Source organism: Nyctereutes procyonoides, unplaced genomic scaffold (genome assembly GCF_905146905.1).
Source record: "Nyctereutes procyonoides isolate TBG_1078 unplaced genomic scaffold, NYPRO_anot_genome, whole genome shotgun sequence".
Taxonomy (NCBI): Eukaryota; Metazoa; Chordata; class Mammalia; order Carnivora; family Canidae; genus Nyctereutes; species Nyctereutes procyonoides.
Genome location: NW_026575133.1, coordinates 6,618,557 through 6,638,853, shown reverse-complemented (window position 1 = coordinate 6,638,853; position 20,297 = coordinate 6,618,557). Strand labels below are relative to the sequence as shown.

The 20,297-nt window shown below is 47.5% G+C and overlaps 1 protein-coding gene across 6 annotated transcripts in view; it reads right to left on the bottom strand.

Annotated features, from left to right (window-relative positions):
- Positions 1-14,737: 14,737 nt before the first annotated feature.
- Positions 14,738-20,297, bottom strand: part of BTRC (beta-transducin repeat containing E3 ubiquitin protein ligase) — a 182,105-nt gene continuing 176,545 nt past the window's right edge. For all 6 annotated transcript variants that reach the window (XM_055300183.1, XM_055300186.1, XM_055300182.1 and 3 more), the window contains 2 exons: positions 16,955-17,147; positions 14,738-15,053 (listed from right to left, as the gene is read on the bottom strand). In XM_055300183.1, coding sequence (XP_055156158.1) covers positions 16,986-17,147 — 162 coding nt within the window. In that variant the 3' untranslated portion in view covers positions 14,738-15,053; positions 16,955-16,985. The remainder of the gene's footprint in view (positions 15,054-16,954; positions 17,148-20,297) is intronic.

Here is a 20,297-nt window from a genome sequence, read left to right as displayed (position 1 = left end):
GGGCTGCATACACCCTTCATCTTAGGGGACTAGATGCCCAGTGTTTGTACATGTGGAGTCCTGTATGCTCATTCACACTATCACTTATTCCTTCAACAAACAGGTATTGAGTGGAAACCATGTGCCATGCCCTGGGGATATAGGGGCGGCACTGGGGAGCTTATATTCTAGCAAAGGGAGTACATAGAATAGGTATGTTTATGGTGTGTGTTAATGAGTGGATTCCCTGCAGAGTAGAAGCAAGCATGAGCAGAGACATATGCAAGGCACCAACTCTCCTTCTGGGGATAGAGACTAAATCTTCACCCATCACCTCAGCCCCTTAGTCCACATCCAGACTCTCACATAACCAAAACCTGCTCCTTATACTGTCTTACTCGATCAACTTGGAAACCTGAGAGATCCTTGACTCCAGGAGTGGCTACATTATTTCCAGGGCCCGTGGCCAAATGAAAAATTCAGACTCCTTATTATAAAATTATAAAGAATTTCAAGAGAGCATTAAACCAAGTATGGGGTCCTTCTAAATGCAGGGGCCCCCCCTGGGACTGTGCAGTTCATATGTCTATGAAGTTGGCCCTGTCTGGCACTTTCCCATTCATTGACCTCCTGGTCCTCTCCATTTTTTTTTAAGATCTTATTTGAGAGAGAGAGAGAGAGAGAGAGAGAGCACATGCAGAGTGGGGAGGGAGGGGAAGAAGCAGATTCCCCACTGAGCAGGGAGTCCTAACATGGGGCTTGATCCCAGGACCCCGAGCCAAAGGCAGGCACTTAACTAAGCCACCCAGGCACCCTTCCTTATTTTTTTAAGTTTATTATTATTATTTTTTTAGTAGTTTCTACATCCAACGTGGGCTTGAACTCATGATCCCAGAGATCAAGAGTCACATCTTCTTTGGTCTAAGCCAGCCAGGTGCTCTGGTCTTCTCCTTTTCTATGTCTGTGCTGGCTCAGGCCTCACGGGTCACATTCCTGTGGACCTGCCCCAGCCTCCTTGGGGGCCTTCTAGCCTAAAGCCTCTTCCCAGCTCCAGCATCCTGATCCTCATTTATGTAATGAGTCTCATTCCCACCATACTCAGTGCCATTCTCTTGGACTCTTGGCCCCTTAGACTCCATGGCCCTAAACACCACTCCCTACAGGTTCCTATTTCCATACTTTTTTTTTTTTTTAAACAGAATTCAATTCCTTTTAAGAATTTATTCTTCCTTTAGCCACCTCCTCCAGGTTGGCTCCAAAAATCTTTCTGATTTTTGTGTTGGAAATCTCACATCACAACTAGGTACTCGGATCAAAGCACAAATCATCTTTCGCCTTCACTCAGAGCCATTTGTCTGCTCCTTCTAGTAGACTTAAAATTCTGGAAGACAGGGATGGTGTCATATTCATCATTGTAACTCCACAGCACCTAGCTGACACATAACTGAGGGGCTCAGTTAATATTTGTTGATACAGTTTGTGTTTGTGAGCCCTGAATTGTGTGTGCAGGACTGTGTCCACAAATAAGCATTTCTGCTTATGTGTATATATACTTCCATATCCATGCATGCACAGGGATATTGGGATCGTATGTGTGCACAGACATAAGGGTTGTTTCTGTAGGCGTGTGTACTGATCACAGATGCATGGGCATGCATGCTCCGTGTTGCATGGGTTTATGTTAGTGGATGTGTACCTAGATCTGGGTGGCAGATGCAGAAAAACATGTGTCTGTGGTCCTGCGAGGTGGGGGTTATGCCTGGACAGGAGCTGCAGGTGCACCGTGCAAGGACACAGGCGGCTGGCGCGTGTGCGGGCCATGTGTGTGCACAGCTGCGTGTCCTGGCCGCGGGCAGGCCTGCCGCCCAGTGCGCCCAGCGCTCCCGCTGAGCTCGCCGCTTTGTTCCTCCGCTGCGGGCGGCCGCGTGGGCTCCTGGCTCCTGGGCCCTGGCGTCTCGGCCCCGCCGTGATTGGCGGCCGGGTGGGCAGCTCGGCTCCCTCCAGGGCGGGCGGAGCCGGATCGGCTCCCGTTACCCGCGCAGGGGGTAGGGGTGGGGGTGGGGTGCGCCAAGCCATCCATCTTCTGTTATTACAGCGTAATGGGGCTGCTCGGGCGCCCGCCCATTTGTCATCGGCCTCGTTCGCTGATAACGGGCATTTGTCATCACTTTCCTCTGCGCCAATGTCATCAGCGCCGCTGACAGGCAGGGCGGGGGTGGAGGGGGGAGTGTCGTGTGTGAGCACAGGCGCGTACACATGCGCATGGGCCTGCTGGACACACAGTCCTGCACACACAAACAGGCACACCCCCAAGAGGGCACACCAAACCCGTGGGGACACATGCCCCTGTGTGTGGATCAAAGCTCCCCAGAGACGGATACACACATGCACACACACACTCAGAACAGCCTCATCTGTCAAGCAGCTATTCCCAGCTGGAGATCTCTTCCCCAGTTGAGGAGACCCGTGCTGGGGGAGGTGCTGGTTCGTGGTTAATGGCAGCTTGAGTGCAGGTGGCCCTCTGCCAGCTCCCTGTGTGCACACGTGTGACATCAGCCACCAACATTTACTAAGCCCCTTACAGTCTCTACAGGCTTGTTTGTGACTGTGTGTTCTATTGGCAAAGTGTGACAGCACAGGTACAGCCACATGGACTCTCAGACACAAGGACTTTGGGGAAGTCTGCAGGGCTGGGTGGTGGGATGGTGGGTGGTGGGATGATAGGTGGTGGTCCCCATGATGCCTTCTTCCTGACCCTCCAGAGACAGTGTAGCTTGGGAGTCATCTTCTTTGACTAGACTCTGAGCCTAGGCTGATTTGCAGCAAGAGGGACTCAGGAAAGACTCCAGAAAGAACTTCCTCTCTGGACCGGGTGTGAAGCAGTTTGGAGTAGGCATGACACTGGTAGCCAAGAAGGGAGTTTGGAAGGGAGAGACCTCTTGCCCATATCCTATGCCCTCTGGACTGGCTCAGGTACCAGCCCAGCTGGGGCATCGATGATGTGTTTCCTGGTGCTGCCTTCTGGCATAGTCACTTCAGGATGGCGTAGGGGACTCCATTAGCCCGTATCAGTCTCTCTCCCCAATCTCTCTGGTTCCTAGATGTCTGGCACATATTAGGTGCTCAATAAATAACTGTTGAATGACTAAATGATTGAAGATAGGGTATGTGGAGGTAGGGAGTCTTCCTAGTTCCTTCCACCTGCCACTGATGGGCCAGATCTCATCTCTTGCCTACCCCCCTAACTCCTTTCCTCACTCCTTTGTAGTCCCCCCAATTCCCCTTCTCCCCCAGCTTCTCCCTCCTGGGCTGAGGGGGAGGGGGTGGGGGCAAGGTCCCCTGGCAGAGCAGGGCTCGCTTGTTCCTTGTAAATGAAGACCATAATTAACATTAAATTAAGGTAATACAAATGAAGGCAACATAGAGGCTGACAAGATGAGCGTTTGGGGAGGCAGTGGGGAGAAGTGATTCATATTTTTAATTTACTGTACGGATGGGCCGTGTGGCTGGGGAGCGGGCGGCTCGCGTGGAGGGGGTGTCACCCCGCAATGTTTGCTGGGCTCTGAGCAAGCACACAATGACTATTAAACTCAACTGTCCATATAATGGGACAGATTCGACATGACGCCCACTGGAGCACCAGGAGCCTGGCCGGCCAGGCTGTAAATCCTGCCCACACAGCGCCTGGCTGTCCACTTGCCGACCTAGCCCAACTTGGCCCAGGCCTGGGGTCTGGTGGGCACAATCCCGAAAGGGCCTGAGAGGGGTGTTTGACCTAGGCAGTCACAGGGGCCAAGAGGGTGCTGGCCCCTGGCCCTGAGCTCAGGGTTGGGGCAAGGTGTCACTGGCAGGTCATGTCTTAATCATGCTGGCGTTGAGGTGGGTGCTGGTAATGCCCTCTCAGCTCAGGACCTTGGTGCCGGGATGGGGCCAGAGCTCTGTGGTCCCACATGTGGTCTGATCCAGGAAATGAAGACACTGGTGTCCTCTTTCAAAGAGGGGAGCTAATTGTTTGCATTATCACCATCATAGCACATTTACCAAGCACCTACTCTGCACTGACCCCCCACTTCTGACTCATTAACTGACGCCTCACAACCATCCTATGAGGAAGAATTATCCCCATTTTACACATGGGTTAACTGAAGCTGAAAGACAGGGAGTAACTTGGTTCCAGAGCAAGCAAGTAAGTGGCTACTGCCCCATCCCATCCCTCCAAACTCAGAGCCCGGGTCTACCGCCTTGATCTTGTAAACTCTGTATACAGAATGAAGGCCGTATCCCAGGCAGCCCTCACCCACTGGACCCTGGAGCCTTCAACACGGAGTTCTCTGGGGACTTGGGTGTGGGTGCCCACCCGTCACCTTCCCTCCAGGAGGAGAAAGGTGCCAACAAGTCCCAGGCAGGCAAGGAGGGATCCCTGCTTACTCACTCTGCAAACAGAGCCTAAAGATGCTCATCCCTGGGATGAGAGACGCAAGTGTAATTTAGGTTTTGATATTATGAAAGTCTCGCTGCTCTAAAACAGCAGGGCACTCGGTGCCTCATTAATAAAGGATAAACTCGGAGTCTATTTACAAGGCGCTTTTTGGGGTTATTTACTCTCCAATATACATATGTAATGTTGTGCATACTTACCGCTAGGTATGGCTCATCTTTCCAGCCTGGGCCTCGGAGTTACCCTGGGGAGAAAGGGTCCCTGCAAGGTGGAGAGGGTCACTGGGGACGAGGGACTGCATAGAGAGCCACCCCTGGCTGTAGGGAGGCTCTGTGAAAGATGACAGGGCCCCATGGAGGGAGGGAAGTCATAGAATTTTAGAGCTGGGAGGTAGAAGGGGCAGAGGGTGGACTTCATCTGTTTCCCCTTCCCTTCCTCCACCCCGAGGCTTAGCACCCTTAACGATAAGGTATAGGCTAGGCTCCCCTGCTGGGCCCCCAGGCTCTCCCTCTCAGCCCCTCCCTATGTGAGGCCAGGGCATGCTGGCCTCCCTCATTAGGGCCCCTACTCTGACCAGATTCTGACCACACTGGGGAAGAGCCCCTGAAGTTGTGAAAGGCGGTCAGCCAATTCCTATCAGCAAGCATGTCCTGGGCAACTGCTGTGCACCTTAACACCACCCTTATCACAGCCCTCCCACTCTTCCCACCGTGCCCAACAGTGCCTATAGTGGGCAAGGCCTTCCTCAAACCAAGATGGAGGCTACCTCCTAGCTCCTGGTGCCATTAGCTTGCCACAGTAGAGGTGGGTTCTCTGCAGCTGCTCAGTTGCCACCCTTCCTTGCAGCTGCTACCACCTTAGCCTAGACTTGATGTGCAGTAGCTTAGTGAATCTGCAGTCATCTCGTGCAATAGGGCACTGCTTTCATCTCCATTTTATAAATGAGTAAACTGAGACATAGGTTAGGGAACTCACCCAATGTCATATAGCCAGTAGGTACCACGCTGGAATGATAACACAGATTAGGGCTTTTAATCTCCCGAGGCCTCCTCAGGGGCTCAAGAGGCCTGGGCCTTAACTGCCCATCCTGGGCCCTCTGCGAAGCTGGGTTTCCAACCAGCCCAGTGCATCTAAGCCCTGCCTTCCCAGAACACATCTCCCCTCACTGACTGATGGGTCATTCATGGAGTCATTGAGCATCCACCACATGCAGACTTGGGCCTGGATCTATCGCCTGGACTAGTGTAAGCTTATGGCAGTGGAGGCCTTGGTTGGAGATCCTGGTTAATGTACAGGAGAGCATGGAGATAAGACTGCCCACCCATATATTCCACAGCTTAGAGTTGGAAGGCTCTCTGCTGGTCAGCCTAATGGATGATGAATGCATGGCCCAGGGCCCAGTCTAGAGGTAAAGATGAGCAACATTGCACCACCTCCTTCCCAACCCAGCCAGTTTGGACCACGGAGATATCTGGTGGCCTTGCCTTTTTGTAAGGGAGCCCTGGGTAGAAGTATCAGGGTCCAACCAGTCCCTTGGGAGTCCCCAGGGATCTAAAGGGACATAATCATTATTGGGGTGGAGCTCATGGCTGCTCTGGGCCTCAGTGAGATAAGAGCAGGTTTTCATATTCTTCCCAATCTCAGAGTCGGGGGAGAGCTGACCTGGACGGTGCTGGACAGAGGGAGGATGGCAAGCAGGAGGATCTGATCCATCATTGTTGGTGAACAATGAGCCGTCACCACCCTAATTAAAGATGTAATTACAGCAAATACATTCCAGGCTGAGAATGAATGACGGATGGTAGGAAGGCACCTTGTAGCCAGCAGCCAGGACATGCTGCCCCTGAAAAGCTCCCTACTCTAAGCTGGGAAACCCTCCTCTCAGCAGCATCCCCCAGTGGGTACAGGATGTCCTGGTGCCTCCTGGCAGGACAGACAGGCAGAGACTGAGGCTGGGGCTGACGGGCCAAGCAAGGGCCAGGGGCTGGGAACTTGTTGGAGGATTGAAAGTGGAAGGAGGCCAAGAAGCCAGCATGAGGGAGTATGGGATGGTGTGCAGCAGGCAAGGGAGCCGGGTCAGGGAAGAGCAGGTATCTCTGTGAGAGTTATCACCAGAGCACAAAATAGGATTTCAGGGCATATCAGCTTGGGGGTAATCGGGCCCCTGCAAAGGCCAGAGGGACCCATGACATTGACCCTTGGGCTAGGGGCAGGCCAAGGGGACTCTGTGTGGATACGATAACCATAATGGGGAATCTGGTGGGCCATATTGGCTTTTAGGTCTGGCCCAGGTATCAGGGACTGGGGTGGGGGGGAACTATCCTGAGGGCTTATTTGTCCTTATCTGGGGTCAGGGCAGGGGACTGGTCACATGAAGATAAGAGAGGGGAACTCCTCCCAGTGACTTGGCTGCTGCTGCTCCCTCCTTCAGGAGGAAAGGCCTCCACATCCCCTATTGCTGCCCAGGGCCACCTCAAAAGCTGTGGGCACTGGCTGTCCAGAAGGCCTGGGCTCAGGACATCTTGTTTTGGGATCTGAGCATCTGGATTCCAAGGCCTGTTTGCCCTGGGCCCCCACCCTCACTTACTTTCAGGGAATAGGAAACACTAAGCACAGGGTCAGGTCACTCTGAGGCCAACCTGAGCTGTGACCGTCCTAGGGTCAAGGCAGGAATGCCAGCCTGGATTGGGAGCTTGACGGCTCTAGCCTCCTGGTTCTGTCTGCTGGGGTGGCCCCTGGCCAGGGTCCCTTGGGGTGTGTGGGCTGACCCCAGGGGAGACCGAGCTTGGGGCGGGGAGGGTGAGGAGTCCAGGCAGGCAGGCAGAGGAGAGGGAGGGAAGACCACTGACAGCAGAACAAATGCTTGTAATTTTATAACCAATCTCAGTGTGTCCGTGGGGGGCCGTTTGTGCCTCCACTCAGGACCAATCAGCCTGACAGAGCTATGAGTCTGCCTGAGTGAATGTGAGCAGCTTCCCCCCCCAACACCACTTACTGCAATCTCATTACCCGCCCAGCCCAAGACTGGCCAGAGTGGAGGGGAGGCAGGGACGAGGGATCCAGCCCACGCTAGAGCATAGCCGGGCCAGAGCCAGGGCTGGGCCTGGGGCTAGGAGGGCAGGTGGGCGGCCTCCAAGGTCCAGGGGCTCAAGGGGAGGATGGGGAGGCAGGCTTAGGAAACATTTACTGAACCCATTGGTGGTTGGGCATGAGGAAGTGGGCAGGGCACAAACCCCTGCCCTCAAGGGGCTTGCAGTCTGCTGGGAGCAGATAGAAAGATTACAGAGGGATGGGCCCTGGTGAAGGTGGAGATGGCAAAGTGACCTGAGAATGAGGAGGGGTAAAGCCCTAGAACAGAACTGGCACTGGGCACAGGGCGGGAAGGTGAATGTAAGAAAATCAAGGGAAGAGGAACCAGAGGAACCTCAGTAGTCCATGTAGAACCCTGGCAGCAGAGAGGTACAGGACACAGGAGAGAAATGCCCACTTGGGGAAAGAGGAGGGCGGCCAGGAGGAGCCGGCTGGGCAGTGGTGGATATTAAAAGACAGCCTTGCTGGATATCTGGCTCTGGGGATGGCTATGTGCCCATTAGTCTCTCTAATTGTCAAAAATCTAATTTAGTGTCTGGAGCCTGGGCCGGCCTCGGGTTAAATGGAGGGAGGCAGGCCTAGCCATAAATCTGCCCTCCCAGTCTGGGCTGGTGCTAATTCTACAGTTAAGTGAGGGGGTGAGGAGGGCAGCAAGATGGGACAGGGAGGGTTCTGGAGAGGGGCTAACTCTTACTCTGCATGCCAGACCCTGTGTGCTAAGTCATAGCCAGGCCCTCCTCTCTTGCTGGAGGAAGGGGACTTGCCTGGGCTCATTTGGACCATGCAGGGCAAGTGCCTCAATGTGTTATGAACTCAGGACTAAAGTCCTCTCAGATCTTTGTGGCTGGGATTGTATACCCATCAGCCCCTCCTCCCCACCGGGCCCACTCTGGGTCTATGGGGGTTCAGCTCCTGCAAAGTGATCAGTAGGAACATTACACTTCCTAATAACATAGTGAGCCGCCTTTGGTGAGGAAGAGGGCATGGGGATTCACGTCATGTGATCGTGACCAGTCATCCTATTCACCAGGTGACCACAAATAGCAGCCTCAGTGATGGGGACCTGAGGGCCATTCCTCACTGGGGAGAACAAACACAAACCTTTGGGTAGCCTAGCCTTCTCCTTGACTGGGTCACTCCAAACATGGTGCATGGACAGGCAGCTGGACTCCCCGAGGGTCTCATGTGTCCTTAGGCAGGGGAGGGCTCTCCACCTGGGCTCGGTAATGACCTCACTCCCCTCAGAGCTGCTAATTGAAAGCAAGGGGTGTGGCAGGCGCAGCAGGAAATGTTGGGGGACTGAGAGGGCTCCCTGAGAGGCTCTGCTTCCATGGGGGGAGGAAAACAATTTCTCCTGGCTTCAGCTCCATCTCACCAGGCACCCACCCGGCCTCTCCCGCTGCTAACGAAGTGCCTTTAATTAGCAGCCTAATAAAATGCTCTTAATTGGCAAGAGCCAATCAGGAAGAAGAGAGGTCTCCTCCCTTAGTCATTGCTGAGGGTGGTGCAGTTCTAGGTTTCAAGGCAGAGGGATTCCAGGCCAGTCCTGCTTTAGGACAGTGACTTCTGGGCTGAGTCTTCCAAGGGTATGCCCTAAATGCCAGCTCTCCTGACACTGGTTTGAAGGTGAGACCCATAAAACCCAGGCCCAGCCTCTGCTCAATTATGGGCTCAGGAGCCTGGCTGGTGAGTGACAGCTGAGTAGATGCCAATGGCCTGGGTGGTCTAGTTGTTAGGGAGGAGACTCTAGTGTCCTCTCAAGCAATGTGAAGAGCCCCCTTTCTTGCTACCCAGGTTCCCCACCTGCAAAATGCCAGGAGAACCAAAATGCCTTTGGTTCTCACAGGGCAGTTCTGCACTGGAGCCTGGATATTTAACAGTCTGAGAGCTCCCATATCCACGTTGTCACTCCAGGTAAGACAGATACCGAGTGCAGAGGCTAACAGATCCAAGGAGTCTCTAGTCAAGCACTGAGGAGCACTACCACTAAAAGCCCACAGATGTAAAGCAAGAGGGAGTAGAGGGGGTCTGTCTATGCCTAGAACCATGTACCCATCTGCCAAGATTTGGTTTAAGGAGGGAAGGGGGTGGGTCCACCTGGAGCAGCAGTGTTCTCCCTCAGATGGTCAATGCTCCTCCCTTCATTAAAAAAAAAAAAATTTCTTGGGGATCCCTGGGTGGCGCAGCGGTTCGGCGCCTGCCTTTGGCCCAGGGCGCGATCCTGGAGACCCGGGATCGAGTCCCATATCGGGCTCCTGGTGCATGGAGCCTGCTTCTCCCTCTGCCTGTGTCTCTGCCTCTCTCTCTCTCTCTGTGACTATCATAAATAAATAAATTTTTAAAAAAATTTCTTTTAAAGATTTTATTTTTAACCTAATCTCTACACCCAACATGAGGCTCCAACTTAAAACCCCAAGATCAAGATTCACATGCTCTATCTACTGTGCCAGCCAGGAGCCCCAGTCCCTTCATTTTTTGTAGCTTGTTGGAGTTTGCTCCTGAATGTGAGCTCATCTTTCCAGAAACTGATCAAATGGGATGCAGGGGTAACCCATCTTCTCAGTCCCTGAGGAAGCAGAGGAAAATCTAAGTTCTGGGCCCTGGTTGGGTTGTGGCAGGCTGAGGCTATAGTGACCAGTTCCTAAATTAGACATCACTTTGGCTTCAATTTAATTCATCATGGACCATTACTTGTCTGCCAGGGGTCCCGTATTTTTTCACACCATTTGGCCCTGACTTCTCTAAATGTTTTCCCATGTCAGATTATCTTAAAAGGTATCTGTGTACTCTGTTCAATTTATGTATCGAAACTCACTGTCATCTTGATGTTGGGGCAAAGAGACAAGACACTTAGAAAACTCACTTTAATCTTATATTTGTAATTTAAGTTACTTTTTTTGGAACAGTTAAAAAAGATTCAGAACACACTATTTTACCATGATCCTAGGTTGTGAACATATTTGTACCTTGACTACACATCACGATAACATAACCACAAAAGTCAAAGCAGTCAGTACTTAAGAGTCTAGAGAACAGAGGGCTGAGCCAAACCAACTGAAAGCTCTCAGGGAAGCTCACACTCGTTGCCAGGCCTGCCCCACAGCTGAAGTCCAGCGAACATCCCTTACAACAGTCTGGATGGGCTTGGGTGATCACTGATTTGGGAAGGTGTTAGTTTCCTTGGTACCCAAAGGTCTAACCCTCCTTGTTGGTCTTTTCCTTCAGTGTCCAAGAAGAGAAATGGATGAAATGGATAAGAGAGGAAGGGACACTTTATAATGCCATTTACCACCCTGATCCTTAAATATACACACCGCCAACCAGGAGCTGGGTGGGCTGGAGAGCATGTTTTAGAGGTCATCTGACTTCAGGAAATTGTAGATCAATTTTGCACTCAATATCTAACAGAAGAGGTTTCTGGATATCAATGCATTAAGTTCCACTAGAAATCAGGCAGCCATAATTGTGCTCTTTTGGTTTCTCTCCTCAGTTCCAAGTATCCTTAAGTCACAAATGAACTACAGACAGAACCAGCAGAAGCAAAACTCAGCTTTATTACCCTAAGAGATGGCTATCCTTCTGACACTGATTATGTTGTGCCAATGTTAAGTAAGCAGCTCTGGTCTGTACGTGATTAGCTGTGTAAATGAAGCCCAGAGAGATGAAGTCAGCCTGCAGGCCTTAGGTGTGCTGATTGTAAGTGAGAGTTATTCTAGGAGGGAAAAGAGGAAGGCAAGAAGAAGCAAGGGCACCTTTTCATGTTTTCCAGCTCTTGGGAAGTCTGTTCAGCTCATCCAAATAGGGAAGGAGATCAGAAATGTGGATTAAAGTCATATGGTAAACCTAATCATCAAAGAGTGTGATGGTCACAGGTGGTGGGTATCTAAGCATCCCTTTTTCCACTAAGAAGTACCTTTGGATTCCTCCCAAATTAAGCTTGCAGCCTAGGCTCTCATGCCTGCACTATTCTGGGTTGGACTGCTCGCACTTCAGACAGGAAGATGTTACATCTAAAATGGAAGATGCCAAGAAGGTCAACAATACCAAGGTATCTAATCTACTTCTAGGAAAGAAAAAAACCACTCTATTTTCAATATCCCCCAGCACCCTCCACCCCAAGCCCTTGGTTTCCACATACAGTCAAGTGCTAAGCAAGGAGTAGACCAACCACAGCTGTTCTGACCAATGGGTACCAGGAGACGGCAGAGGAGAAGAGTGCATATTTTCTTCTCTTCAGCTTATGACTTTACAAAAGAAAAAAAAGATTTTTCTTAAGCAGAAAACAGAATAAAAAAAAAAAAAAGAAAACAGAATGATTTAGGGGCCTAAGGGTTTTTTTCCAGTTCAGAAACAAGTTATGAGGGCCAGACTTTATTACTTGACAATAGAGTTCCAGAGAGTCCTGTCTCTGAAATTTCTGGTGAAGAGTCTCCAGAAAAAATTTTGCCAAGGGACAAGTGTAAAAGGCCTCCGTTCACAATTCATGTCCACTTTCCAATTGCACATAAGAAAGGAAAAGGGTGTTTTCAGCAGTGAAAATACATATATGTGCAGCAAGGCATGCTGGATTTGTCCAAGCAGCCCCAGTGTGACTGGAGAGCTCCTGGGTGCAGATGCATGTACATGCTCCTTGTGTGCCCACCTTTGAAGGGGTTTCCTCCCATCTTTAAGAAACACCGTTTTCAGGCCCACACTGGAATTTTAATGAGAAGTGACTAATCTACAATGGAGACATGCCATTTCAGAGCCAAGAGACTCCTTCAGCTCCTTTTCTACCATTCCTTTCAGTTGTATTGAGTCTTTCTTTGTTTCTCTTTTCTTTTTAAAAAGGTCAAACTTTACATTTATTCTAGCCCAGTTGGGGATTAGTGATAATCAATTCCCACCGAAATCATGCAGAGATGGTAAGTGGGGTTTACCTTCTCTGGAAATGAACTTCTACTTACCTGATTATTTCTTCTACAATGAACTGGTAAATGACCCCCAGAGCTGAGAAATGTGACTGACTCAGTTTTTCAGACCACTTAACTTCATTCCCATTTTCATCAGCAGCAAAGGACAACTCGGGGAGAACATGCTTGATGGAGCTAACGGCTCCAGACTGCAGGCTCCACCCTCGATCTCATTTGTGATCGTACTGGACAAGCTTCAAAACAATCTTAGAAATTATCTACCTTCAACTGAACCTAAATGGGAGAGCAAAACCCCGGGCACCAATGAATATTCAACAGCTCCCACTTTTAAATAGCAGCATATAAGAGAAGGGCTAGTAAAGTTATGGCTATTGGACAATATTTTCAAACAGCTTGAAATCCATGCCTCTTTAATGCCTGATCTTACTCAGGGCTGATGAGTTTTACTCCCAGCTGATGGCCCTCTGCCTCACCTGTAGCAAAATCTGTAACCAATCAAAAAGCCAAAAGTAGCCAACACAATAGACAAGGAACTCTGATGATGGCTACATAGAAACATTTCTCTGTAGCGTTTGGGTAGTTGGGAAGAGAAGATACTTCCCAGGCAATGCCATATTATACTGGGAAATATTTCCTGACTATAACCTGGAATGAAAAGCTTAAAAGCACTCATGAAGCTGGAAAGGAAAAATGCATGTGCATAACTTGCCTCTCAATACATAACAACAACATTCAGTTAAATCAGAAGGGAAGGGGGAAGATGGCTTTCTCTTCCTCTCCCCCTTGCTGAACTAAAGGTAGTCTGGGTTAGAGGTCATCTGCAACTGGCTCCCATTCTGATGCTTTTACAGCAGCTGGTTAAAAAGAGGCTTTCTTTTACTCAACTGCTTTGCTTGGGAACAGAAACAGACCTGATTGCTCAGCTTCCAAGAGAAAGTAGAGACTGCAGTGTGGCCTTGGGCCGGTGATGGGTGTGCCCATGCTACACGAGAGGGCTGATGCAGCTCCGTGCTGCCCTGGGAAACAAGCTGGGCACATGCTGGTAGTAAGAACTGTGTTCCCAAGTTGGGGTGGCATATGTGCCCTGCCCGACACTCATACAGCTGCTTTTTAAGCGGTCAGGGTGGCCTGGCCCTTGCTGAGGTCCATTTGTTTATGTTGTTTACCAACTTCCAGAGAAATTTTATTGACTGGGGAAAGTGGAGAGTTAAATAAGGCCGGGGAAGGAACAAAAGGAAAGAGAAGGCAGTTTCTGCCCCATTTAGCAAACCCTGTGTGCCAAACTTCACCCTGATCCTCTTTCTGGCAGATTTGCCCTTTTGTAAAATACCATGTTTGAGAAAAGCAGGAGGAAGGTTCTGCAGTATAAGGTTGAGATGATTAGCTTGCTTTCTGAGAGATGATATATTTACTATTCTAAATGAGAAAGAAATCCACTTTTACCCCTGACTACCTCTTTAGCTACTCTGATCGTGGTCTTGGCAAAGACACAGGTGCTGGGTGCTCACAGACCCCAATGAGCAAATCAGAGGTGTGAACCATTATGCAGAATGCACCCAGAAGCTGGCTCTGGCCATTTCAAACCTTTCAGCTGAACCTTACCAGTGATTTAAGATGAAGTACAATGCTTTTTATTACACATCTAATTGTTAATGAGAGGAAATGCAATCAGCAACTCTTTTCTAAACTCTACATGGAATCGAGGAGACTGCTGAGTCCAGAAAAGATGCGGCCATTGATGGAGCCCAGGCAATTTCTGCCCTTGCCCCCACCATTTTTGGAGGGGGGTGGTGTTAGAAGAGAGAGAGAAGAGTTGTAATATGATGGGAGTACCTTTTAAGACCCCACTGCTGCCACACAAGGTCACCTGCAGCAAAAGCCTGCGTTTGAAATTTCGACTGAACAGCATTTATCTCTTCCAAGTGTGGCATTTTCTCACTGATTTGCCTCATGTTAACTGAGAACCTCTCTTCATACTCTTTCTTCTCAGGTGCAGCAGAGAAACAGGTTGAAGGAGAGTGGGAGATAAGGGAAGAGGGACAGAAACAGAAAGAGATTTAAGGAAAGAGGCCCAGATCTTCCAGTGTGTATTTTTGTTTCCTTCTCTCTCTCTCCTCAAAGGCCATATAGACAGACAGCTCCTCCTAAGCACAGTGGGGCTGGGCTGATACTGCCGGGTGCTGGGCATTCCTAGGTGCTGTCTGGCTTGAAGTTGTACCCCCCTGTACCATAGAAGTTGGTCTCCCAGAAGGCTATATAGGGAAACTAGTTCTTCTGCTTAACAGCAAAGCAAGAGAGATTCTGGCAAAACACTAAATATATTTATAAGTCATCTTTGTCTGGAACCAAATAAGGAAAAACAGGTGCAGAGAGGAAAGGAGAGGAGGTGAGGTGAGGTTTAAAAGTTCCAATCATTCACAAAAGATAAAAGACATCTTCTGATAGCAGCACGGAAGCAGTCAGCTGTGCTGAGTAGACCATCCTGGGTCGACTGCAGACCAACTGTGTCCCAACAGGAGTCTCAACGCCCCATTCCTCGGCTAGTCCGGGGAAGTGGGTAGTAGTTTGATTGTTACTGTTGTTGCTCATCCTGGTATTGGCAGATATGTTAAATACCGCAACTTTAATGAGTCCTGTGTGAAAACAGAGCACAGTCATTAGTCCCTTTCCCTACATTCCTCACTTGCTCTAAGAGGAGAAGAATGGTAACTTAGCTGTCAATTGGGAGAAAGGCTCAGAGGTCCTTCCAATACCTGCTCTCTGCCCATGTTCAAAGCAGGAGCTTCTGTCAAAGGCTACATAGCCTGCCTGGGGTCATGGTGGGGCTCACTGACATGCTCAGGCTGCAGCACTCATGCAGAGTAGTTACTCTGACATTTTGAGATTAAGAGTGACTCTGGTGGGTATATCAAGATCTCACCTGCTCCCTGTAATGATGGAGTAGGCGAGGCCAGCTCTGAGGTTCTGGCCCTGAATGGCCAGAAGCACAGCTGTGCCATCAGCAGAAGTGGGGCAGCTGGGTAAAGCTGTCTGGCCACTTGGCTGGAGGGTCCTGGCACAGCAGATGTGGAGAAAGTCTGATTGTTAAAAATGTGCACTAGACACACTCCTGGTACCTTCAAGAACAGATGCATAGTTGGTGGCTGGTAATGTGGCCTGGAGATTAAGACAGAACTTAGGATTTGAGATATAAATTTGAGAGTCATCTACACTGAGATGAGAGCTGAAGCCTCAGGAAGAGAAAACGCAGCCAAAGCAGGAAGCTTTGATAAGGAAGAAAAGCCCGAGACACACTCTTAGGGGTGAGAGGAGAAAGGACACATAAACAATCAAAGAGTCAGGAAGAATATTAAAAATGGCAAAATGCCATAGTAATCTATCTAACGAAGAGAAAATTTTGGCATAAAGGGGATAGGTACATGACGATTACAGTATTACTAACAATGACCACTTTTTACTGAGGGCTTGTTCTGAGCTAGGTACTGTGCTAAGCACTAAGAATTTTACACAAGACATTTCAAAGCAGTCCTTACCACAACTTGGTGAGGTAGGGACTGTAACCCATCTTACCAATAAGGAATTTAAGGCTCTGGAAGTTGCTTGCACAGGGGCACACATCTGGATTTTCACCTGAGCCTGCCTGTGTGACCTGGCTGAGGGATAGGAAGCAGTGTGCCCTCTGTGAGAACTGTAAGCACTAAAGTGAGCCCAGCAGGGCCTGGACCACCACACTTAGAAGCACTACAAAAGATGTGCAGAAAAGTGAACTAAATCTGTACTTCTGCCATAGAACTAAGGTAAGTGTGGGAAATAAGCAATCATAATGACAGCAACATTCCCTAGTAGTGCAGTTTTCCCAACCCAGTGATATCCTAATTAGTGAATTTGAACTGGTTGACACTGGGTGTTATCTGAATATACCATCACATAGATAAAGATGAGATGTAGACTGTTCTTCTGCCTCAGAGGGAGGTTGGAGACTTGAGTGGGAGAATACATGGAGTTTTATCAACCCCACAGCTACTTTCAAGGTCAAAAGACAGTTTCTTTTATTTTTTTGGAAGGGGTGGGGAGTGGGGATGAGGGATAAAAAAGCCACATTTTGTAATCAAATGACACTGACAAGGCAGAGCTATAAGAAGTCAGCCAAGAGATGTCACCAAGAAAATTGTCTACTCACACATTGTTTACTTGGTTTAAAGGGTGTCTATTACAGAAACTGGTTTGATCTAGGAACTACAAAGTCACAGGCTTATGGGTCATTACTCTTAGTTTTGAAGCTGCTTTAAATATTATTTTAACAATCCTATTAGGTAACTGGGGCAGAAATTATTCTTTCTACTACACAAAGATCATTTAGATCTAGATCAAAAATCATCTAGAACTAGCTACCTTGATGAAAGACACTGTCCAGTGTGCAGCCCCAACTCTGTCTCATGTTGGCTTCACCTGCTTTATAGGAACTGGAGGGCTAGCAACAGCCAATATTCCATCTCCCACTCACAGTGCTATGTATACAATTCTTTTTTCATACCTGGGCAAGTATGAGGTCACTGTATGATTATTTATCTGGAGATATAGGTGTATGTTCGAGAAGGGGAGCGAGGGGGTTCAGCTTGGGCAGCTGGATCGTTTAGGAAGTCCCAGATGAGGATTGTGTCATCATGTGAACTACTGACAATCTGGAATTCATCAAACTGGAGTCGGAAAACTCTTCCAGAATGCTCCTAAAGCAGCAGAAACAAAAACTTTTGAACTACTCAAAATCAAAAGGACCCAAATTCAGCAACATATCAAAAGAAGTCTATAGAAAGACTATTGTATGATGATAATTTTCTCTAATATTTAGCTGTTTCAAGAACAGAGAAAAAGCAATTTGGAGTAAAGGTAGAATGGAAAAAGTCAAATATTGGGTAGCTGATTTTGTACAAAGTTATATTCACTAGACCTGAGCCATGCCAAAGAGTATGCTAGCTTCTCACTGCTAACTCTCCTTGGTTTAGGCTGAATGAGAACATTCCTCAGTACCTTCCTGGTCTTTCTGTATCTGTTGGATTCTTCTACAATCAGAAGCCAAGAATTGATGAGCAGTAATACGAGGTGTGCTGGTAAATGTTTATCAACTAATTATCCCCAATTTGTAAAAGTATTCAGCTATTTTTATGCTGTAAAAATTCCTACAGTGCCTAATTTCAAACTACCCGTGTGAGGTAAAATTCCTGAAAGCCTGACAAGTGTCTTTCATAAGCAGGTACAAGCCTGCTCTAGCACACACTGGCAGTAACTACTACCTTGATCAAGATGTAGAATATTTCCAGCACCCTGGAAAGTGCTCTCATGCTCCTTCCTTCTCAATACTACCTTCATCCCAATGCTTTCATCGTGAATTCATTGATTTCTGTTCCTGAATTTCATATAAATACACTCATATAGCATGTATTCTCTGGTGCCTGGTTTTTCTTACTCAACAATGCAAGGTGCCTTTTTGTTACTGCATGTAATGGTCTTTTTAAAAATTACTGGTTGCCATGCCCTTATATGAACACACTGCATTTTATCTTTTCTCCTGTGGCAGACATAAAGGCTGACTGTAGTTTTGGCTATTTAATAAAGCTGCTCTGAACATTTATGCCCATGTTTTTTGAAGGATATATGCTCTCATTTCACCTAGAACTGCAGGGCTATGAAGTAGGTATATATTTAGCTTCAGCATGTATAGAGAAACAGTTTTATTTACTTTTTCAGTTTCATAAAAGCTGTGCCAATCTATACTCCCACCAGCAATATATCAGAGTTCAAGTTGCTCCACATCTTCACCAACAAACTCATGCTGTCAATCTATTAAATTTTAGACATGGTGGTATGTTATTGGAGTTTCAATTTGCAGTTTTCTTTATGAAATTGAGGAAGTTCCCCTCTATTCCTGCTTGTTGAGAGGTTTTATCATGAATGGATAATGGATTTTGCCAAATGCCTTTTCTGCATGTACTTATATAACAATGTGATTTCTCTTCTTTAGCTTTCTGGTGTGAATTAAATAGTTGATTTTTTTTGAATATTTTTTTTAAATTTTTTTAAAGGTTTTATTTATTTATTCATGATAGTCACAGAGAGAAAGACAGAGAGGCAGAGACACAGACAGAGGGAGAAGCAGGCTCCATGCAGAGAGCCCGACGTGGGATTCGATCCCGGGTCTCCAGGATCGTGCCCTGGGTCAAAGGCAGGCGCCAAACCGCTGTGCCACCCAGGGATCCCTTTTTTTTTTTTTTTTTTGAATATTAAGCCAGTTCTGTATACCTGGAATAAATACCACTTGGTCATGGTGTATATGTGTATTTTTGTGTTGTTGGATTCAGTTTGCTAATACTTTGATGAGGATTTATTTTATTTTTAAAAGATTTTATTTATTTGAGAAAGGGAGAGAGAACACATGCACAGGCAGGGAGGAGAGGAAGAAGCAGGCTCTCCACTGAGCAGCCAGCCCAATGTGGGGCTGGATCCCAGGACCCTGAGATCATGAACTGAGCTGAACTCAGATGCTTAACCAACTAAGCCACCCAGGCACTCCCAAAATTTTTTTTAAAGAGTTACTTCATTTTATTGGCATACTGCTGTCTTTTAAATGAGTTTAGAAATTTTCTTTATTGTGAAATAACTAAATATAGGGAGAGTGACAAGACTACACTTAGATTTTAAGGAAATAAAATATTTCCTTGGTTTAAAATATTACCAAAAAAATCCTGCCTAATAAACTCACCTTAGTCATACAATTGTGTTTGCCTATTACCTTATCTTTTTTAATACTTTATTTTGAATTATGGTAAAAACCACATAAAATTTACTATCTTACCCATTGTTAAGTGTACAGTTCAGTGTTGCTAGGTATATTTACACTGTTGTACAATCTCCAGAACTTGTTCATCTTGCAAAACTGAAATTCTATATCCATTAAACAACAATTCTCTATTTCTCTCCCCCTCAACCTCTGGGAACCATCATTCTACTTTCTGGGTTTGACTACTGTAGATACTTCATGTAAGTGGAAGAATACAGTATTTGTCTTTTGTGACTGGCTTGTTTCACAATGTCCTCAAGTTTTATTCATGTTGTAGCATGTGACAGTACTTCCTTTCTTTTCAAGGCTGAATCATATTCTATTGTACAAATATACCACATTTTGTTCATGCATTCATCTGCTGATGAACACTTGGGTTGCTTCCACCTCTTGGCTACTGTGAATAATATTGATATGAAGATGGGTGTGCATATCACCTTGAGATCCTGCTTTCAATTCTTTCACTCAGAAGTGAGGGTGCTGGATCATATGGTAATTCTATCTTTAATAGTTTCAGAAACCCATACTGCTTTCTTTTTAAAAAAATATTTTATTTATTCATGAGAGATACAGAGGCAGAGACATAGGCAGAGGGAGAAGCAGGGATGTGGGACTCAATCCGAGGACTGCAGGATCATACCCTGAGGCAAAGACAGGCACTCAACCGCTGAACCACCCAGGCGTCCCCCCCATACTGCTTTCTGTACAGGATGCACCATTTTACATTCTTTACAAGAAGTAAATGAGCACACAGATGAGACATACTGATCTGTACTTTTCTTTCTTTTTTTTGCTTTTGGTATGAGGGTAATGCTAGCCTCATAGGATGAGTTAGGAAGTATTCACTTCTATCTTCTGTAAAAGACTGTGAAGAACTGGTATAATTTCTTAATTTCCTTAAACATTTGGTAGAATTCACTAGTGAACTCATTTGGGACTGATGCTTTGTTTTGTAAGATTATTAATTATTGATTCAATTTCTTTAATAGGTACAGGCCCATTCAGATTGTCTATTTCTTCTTATGTCAGTTGTAGAAGATTG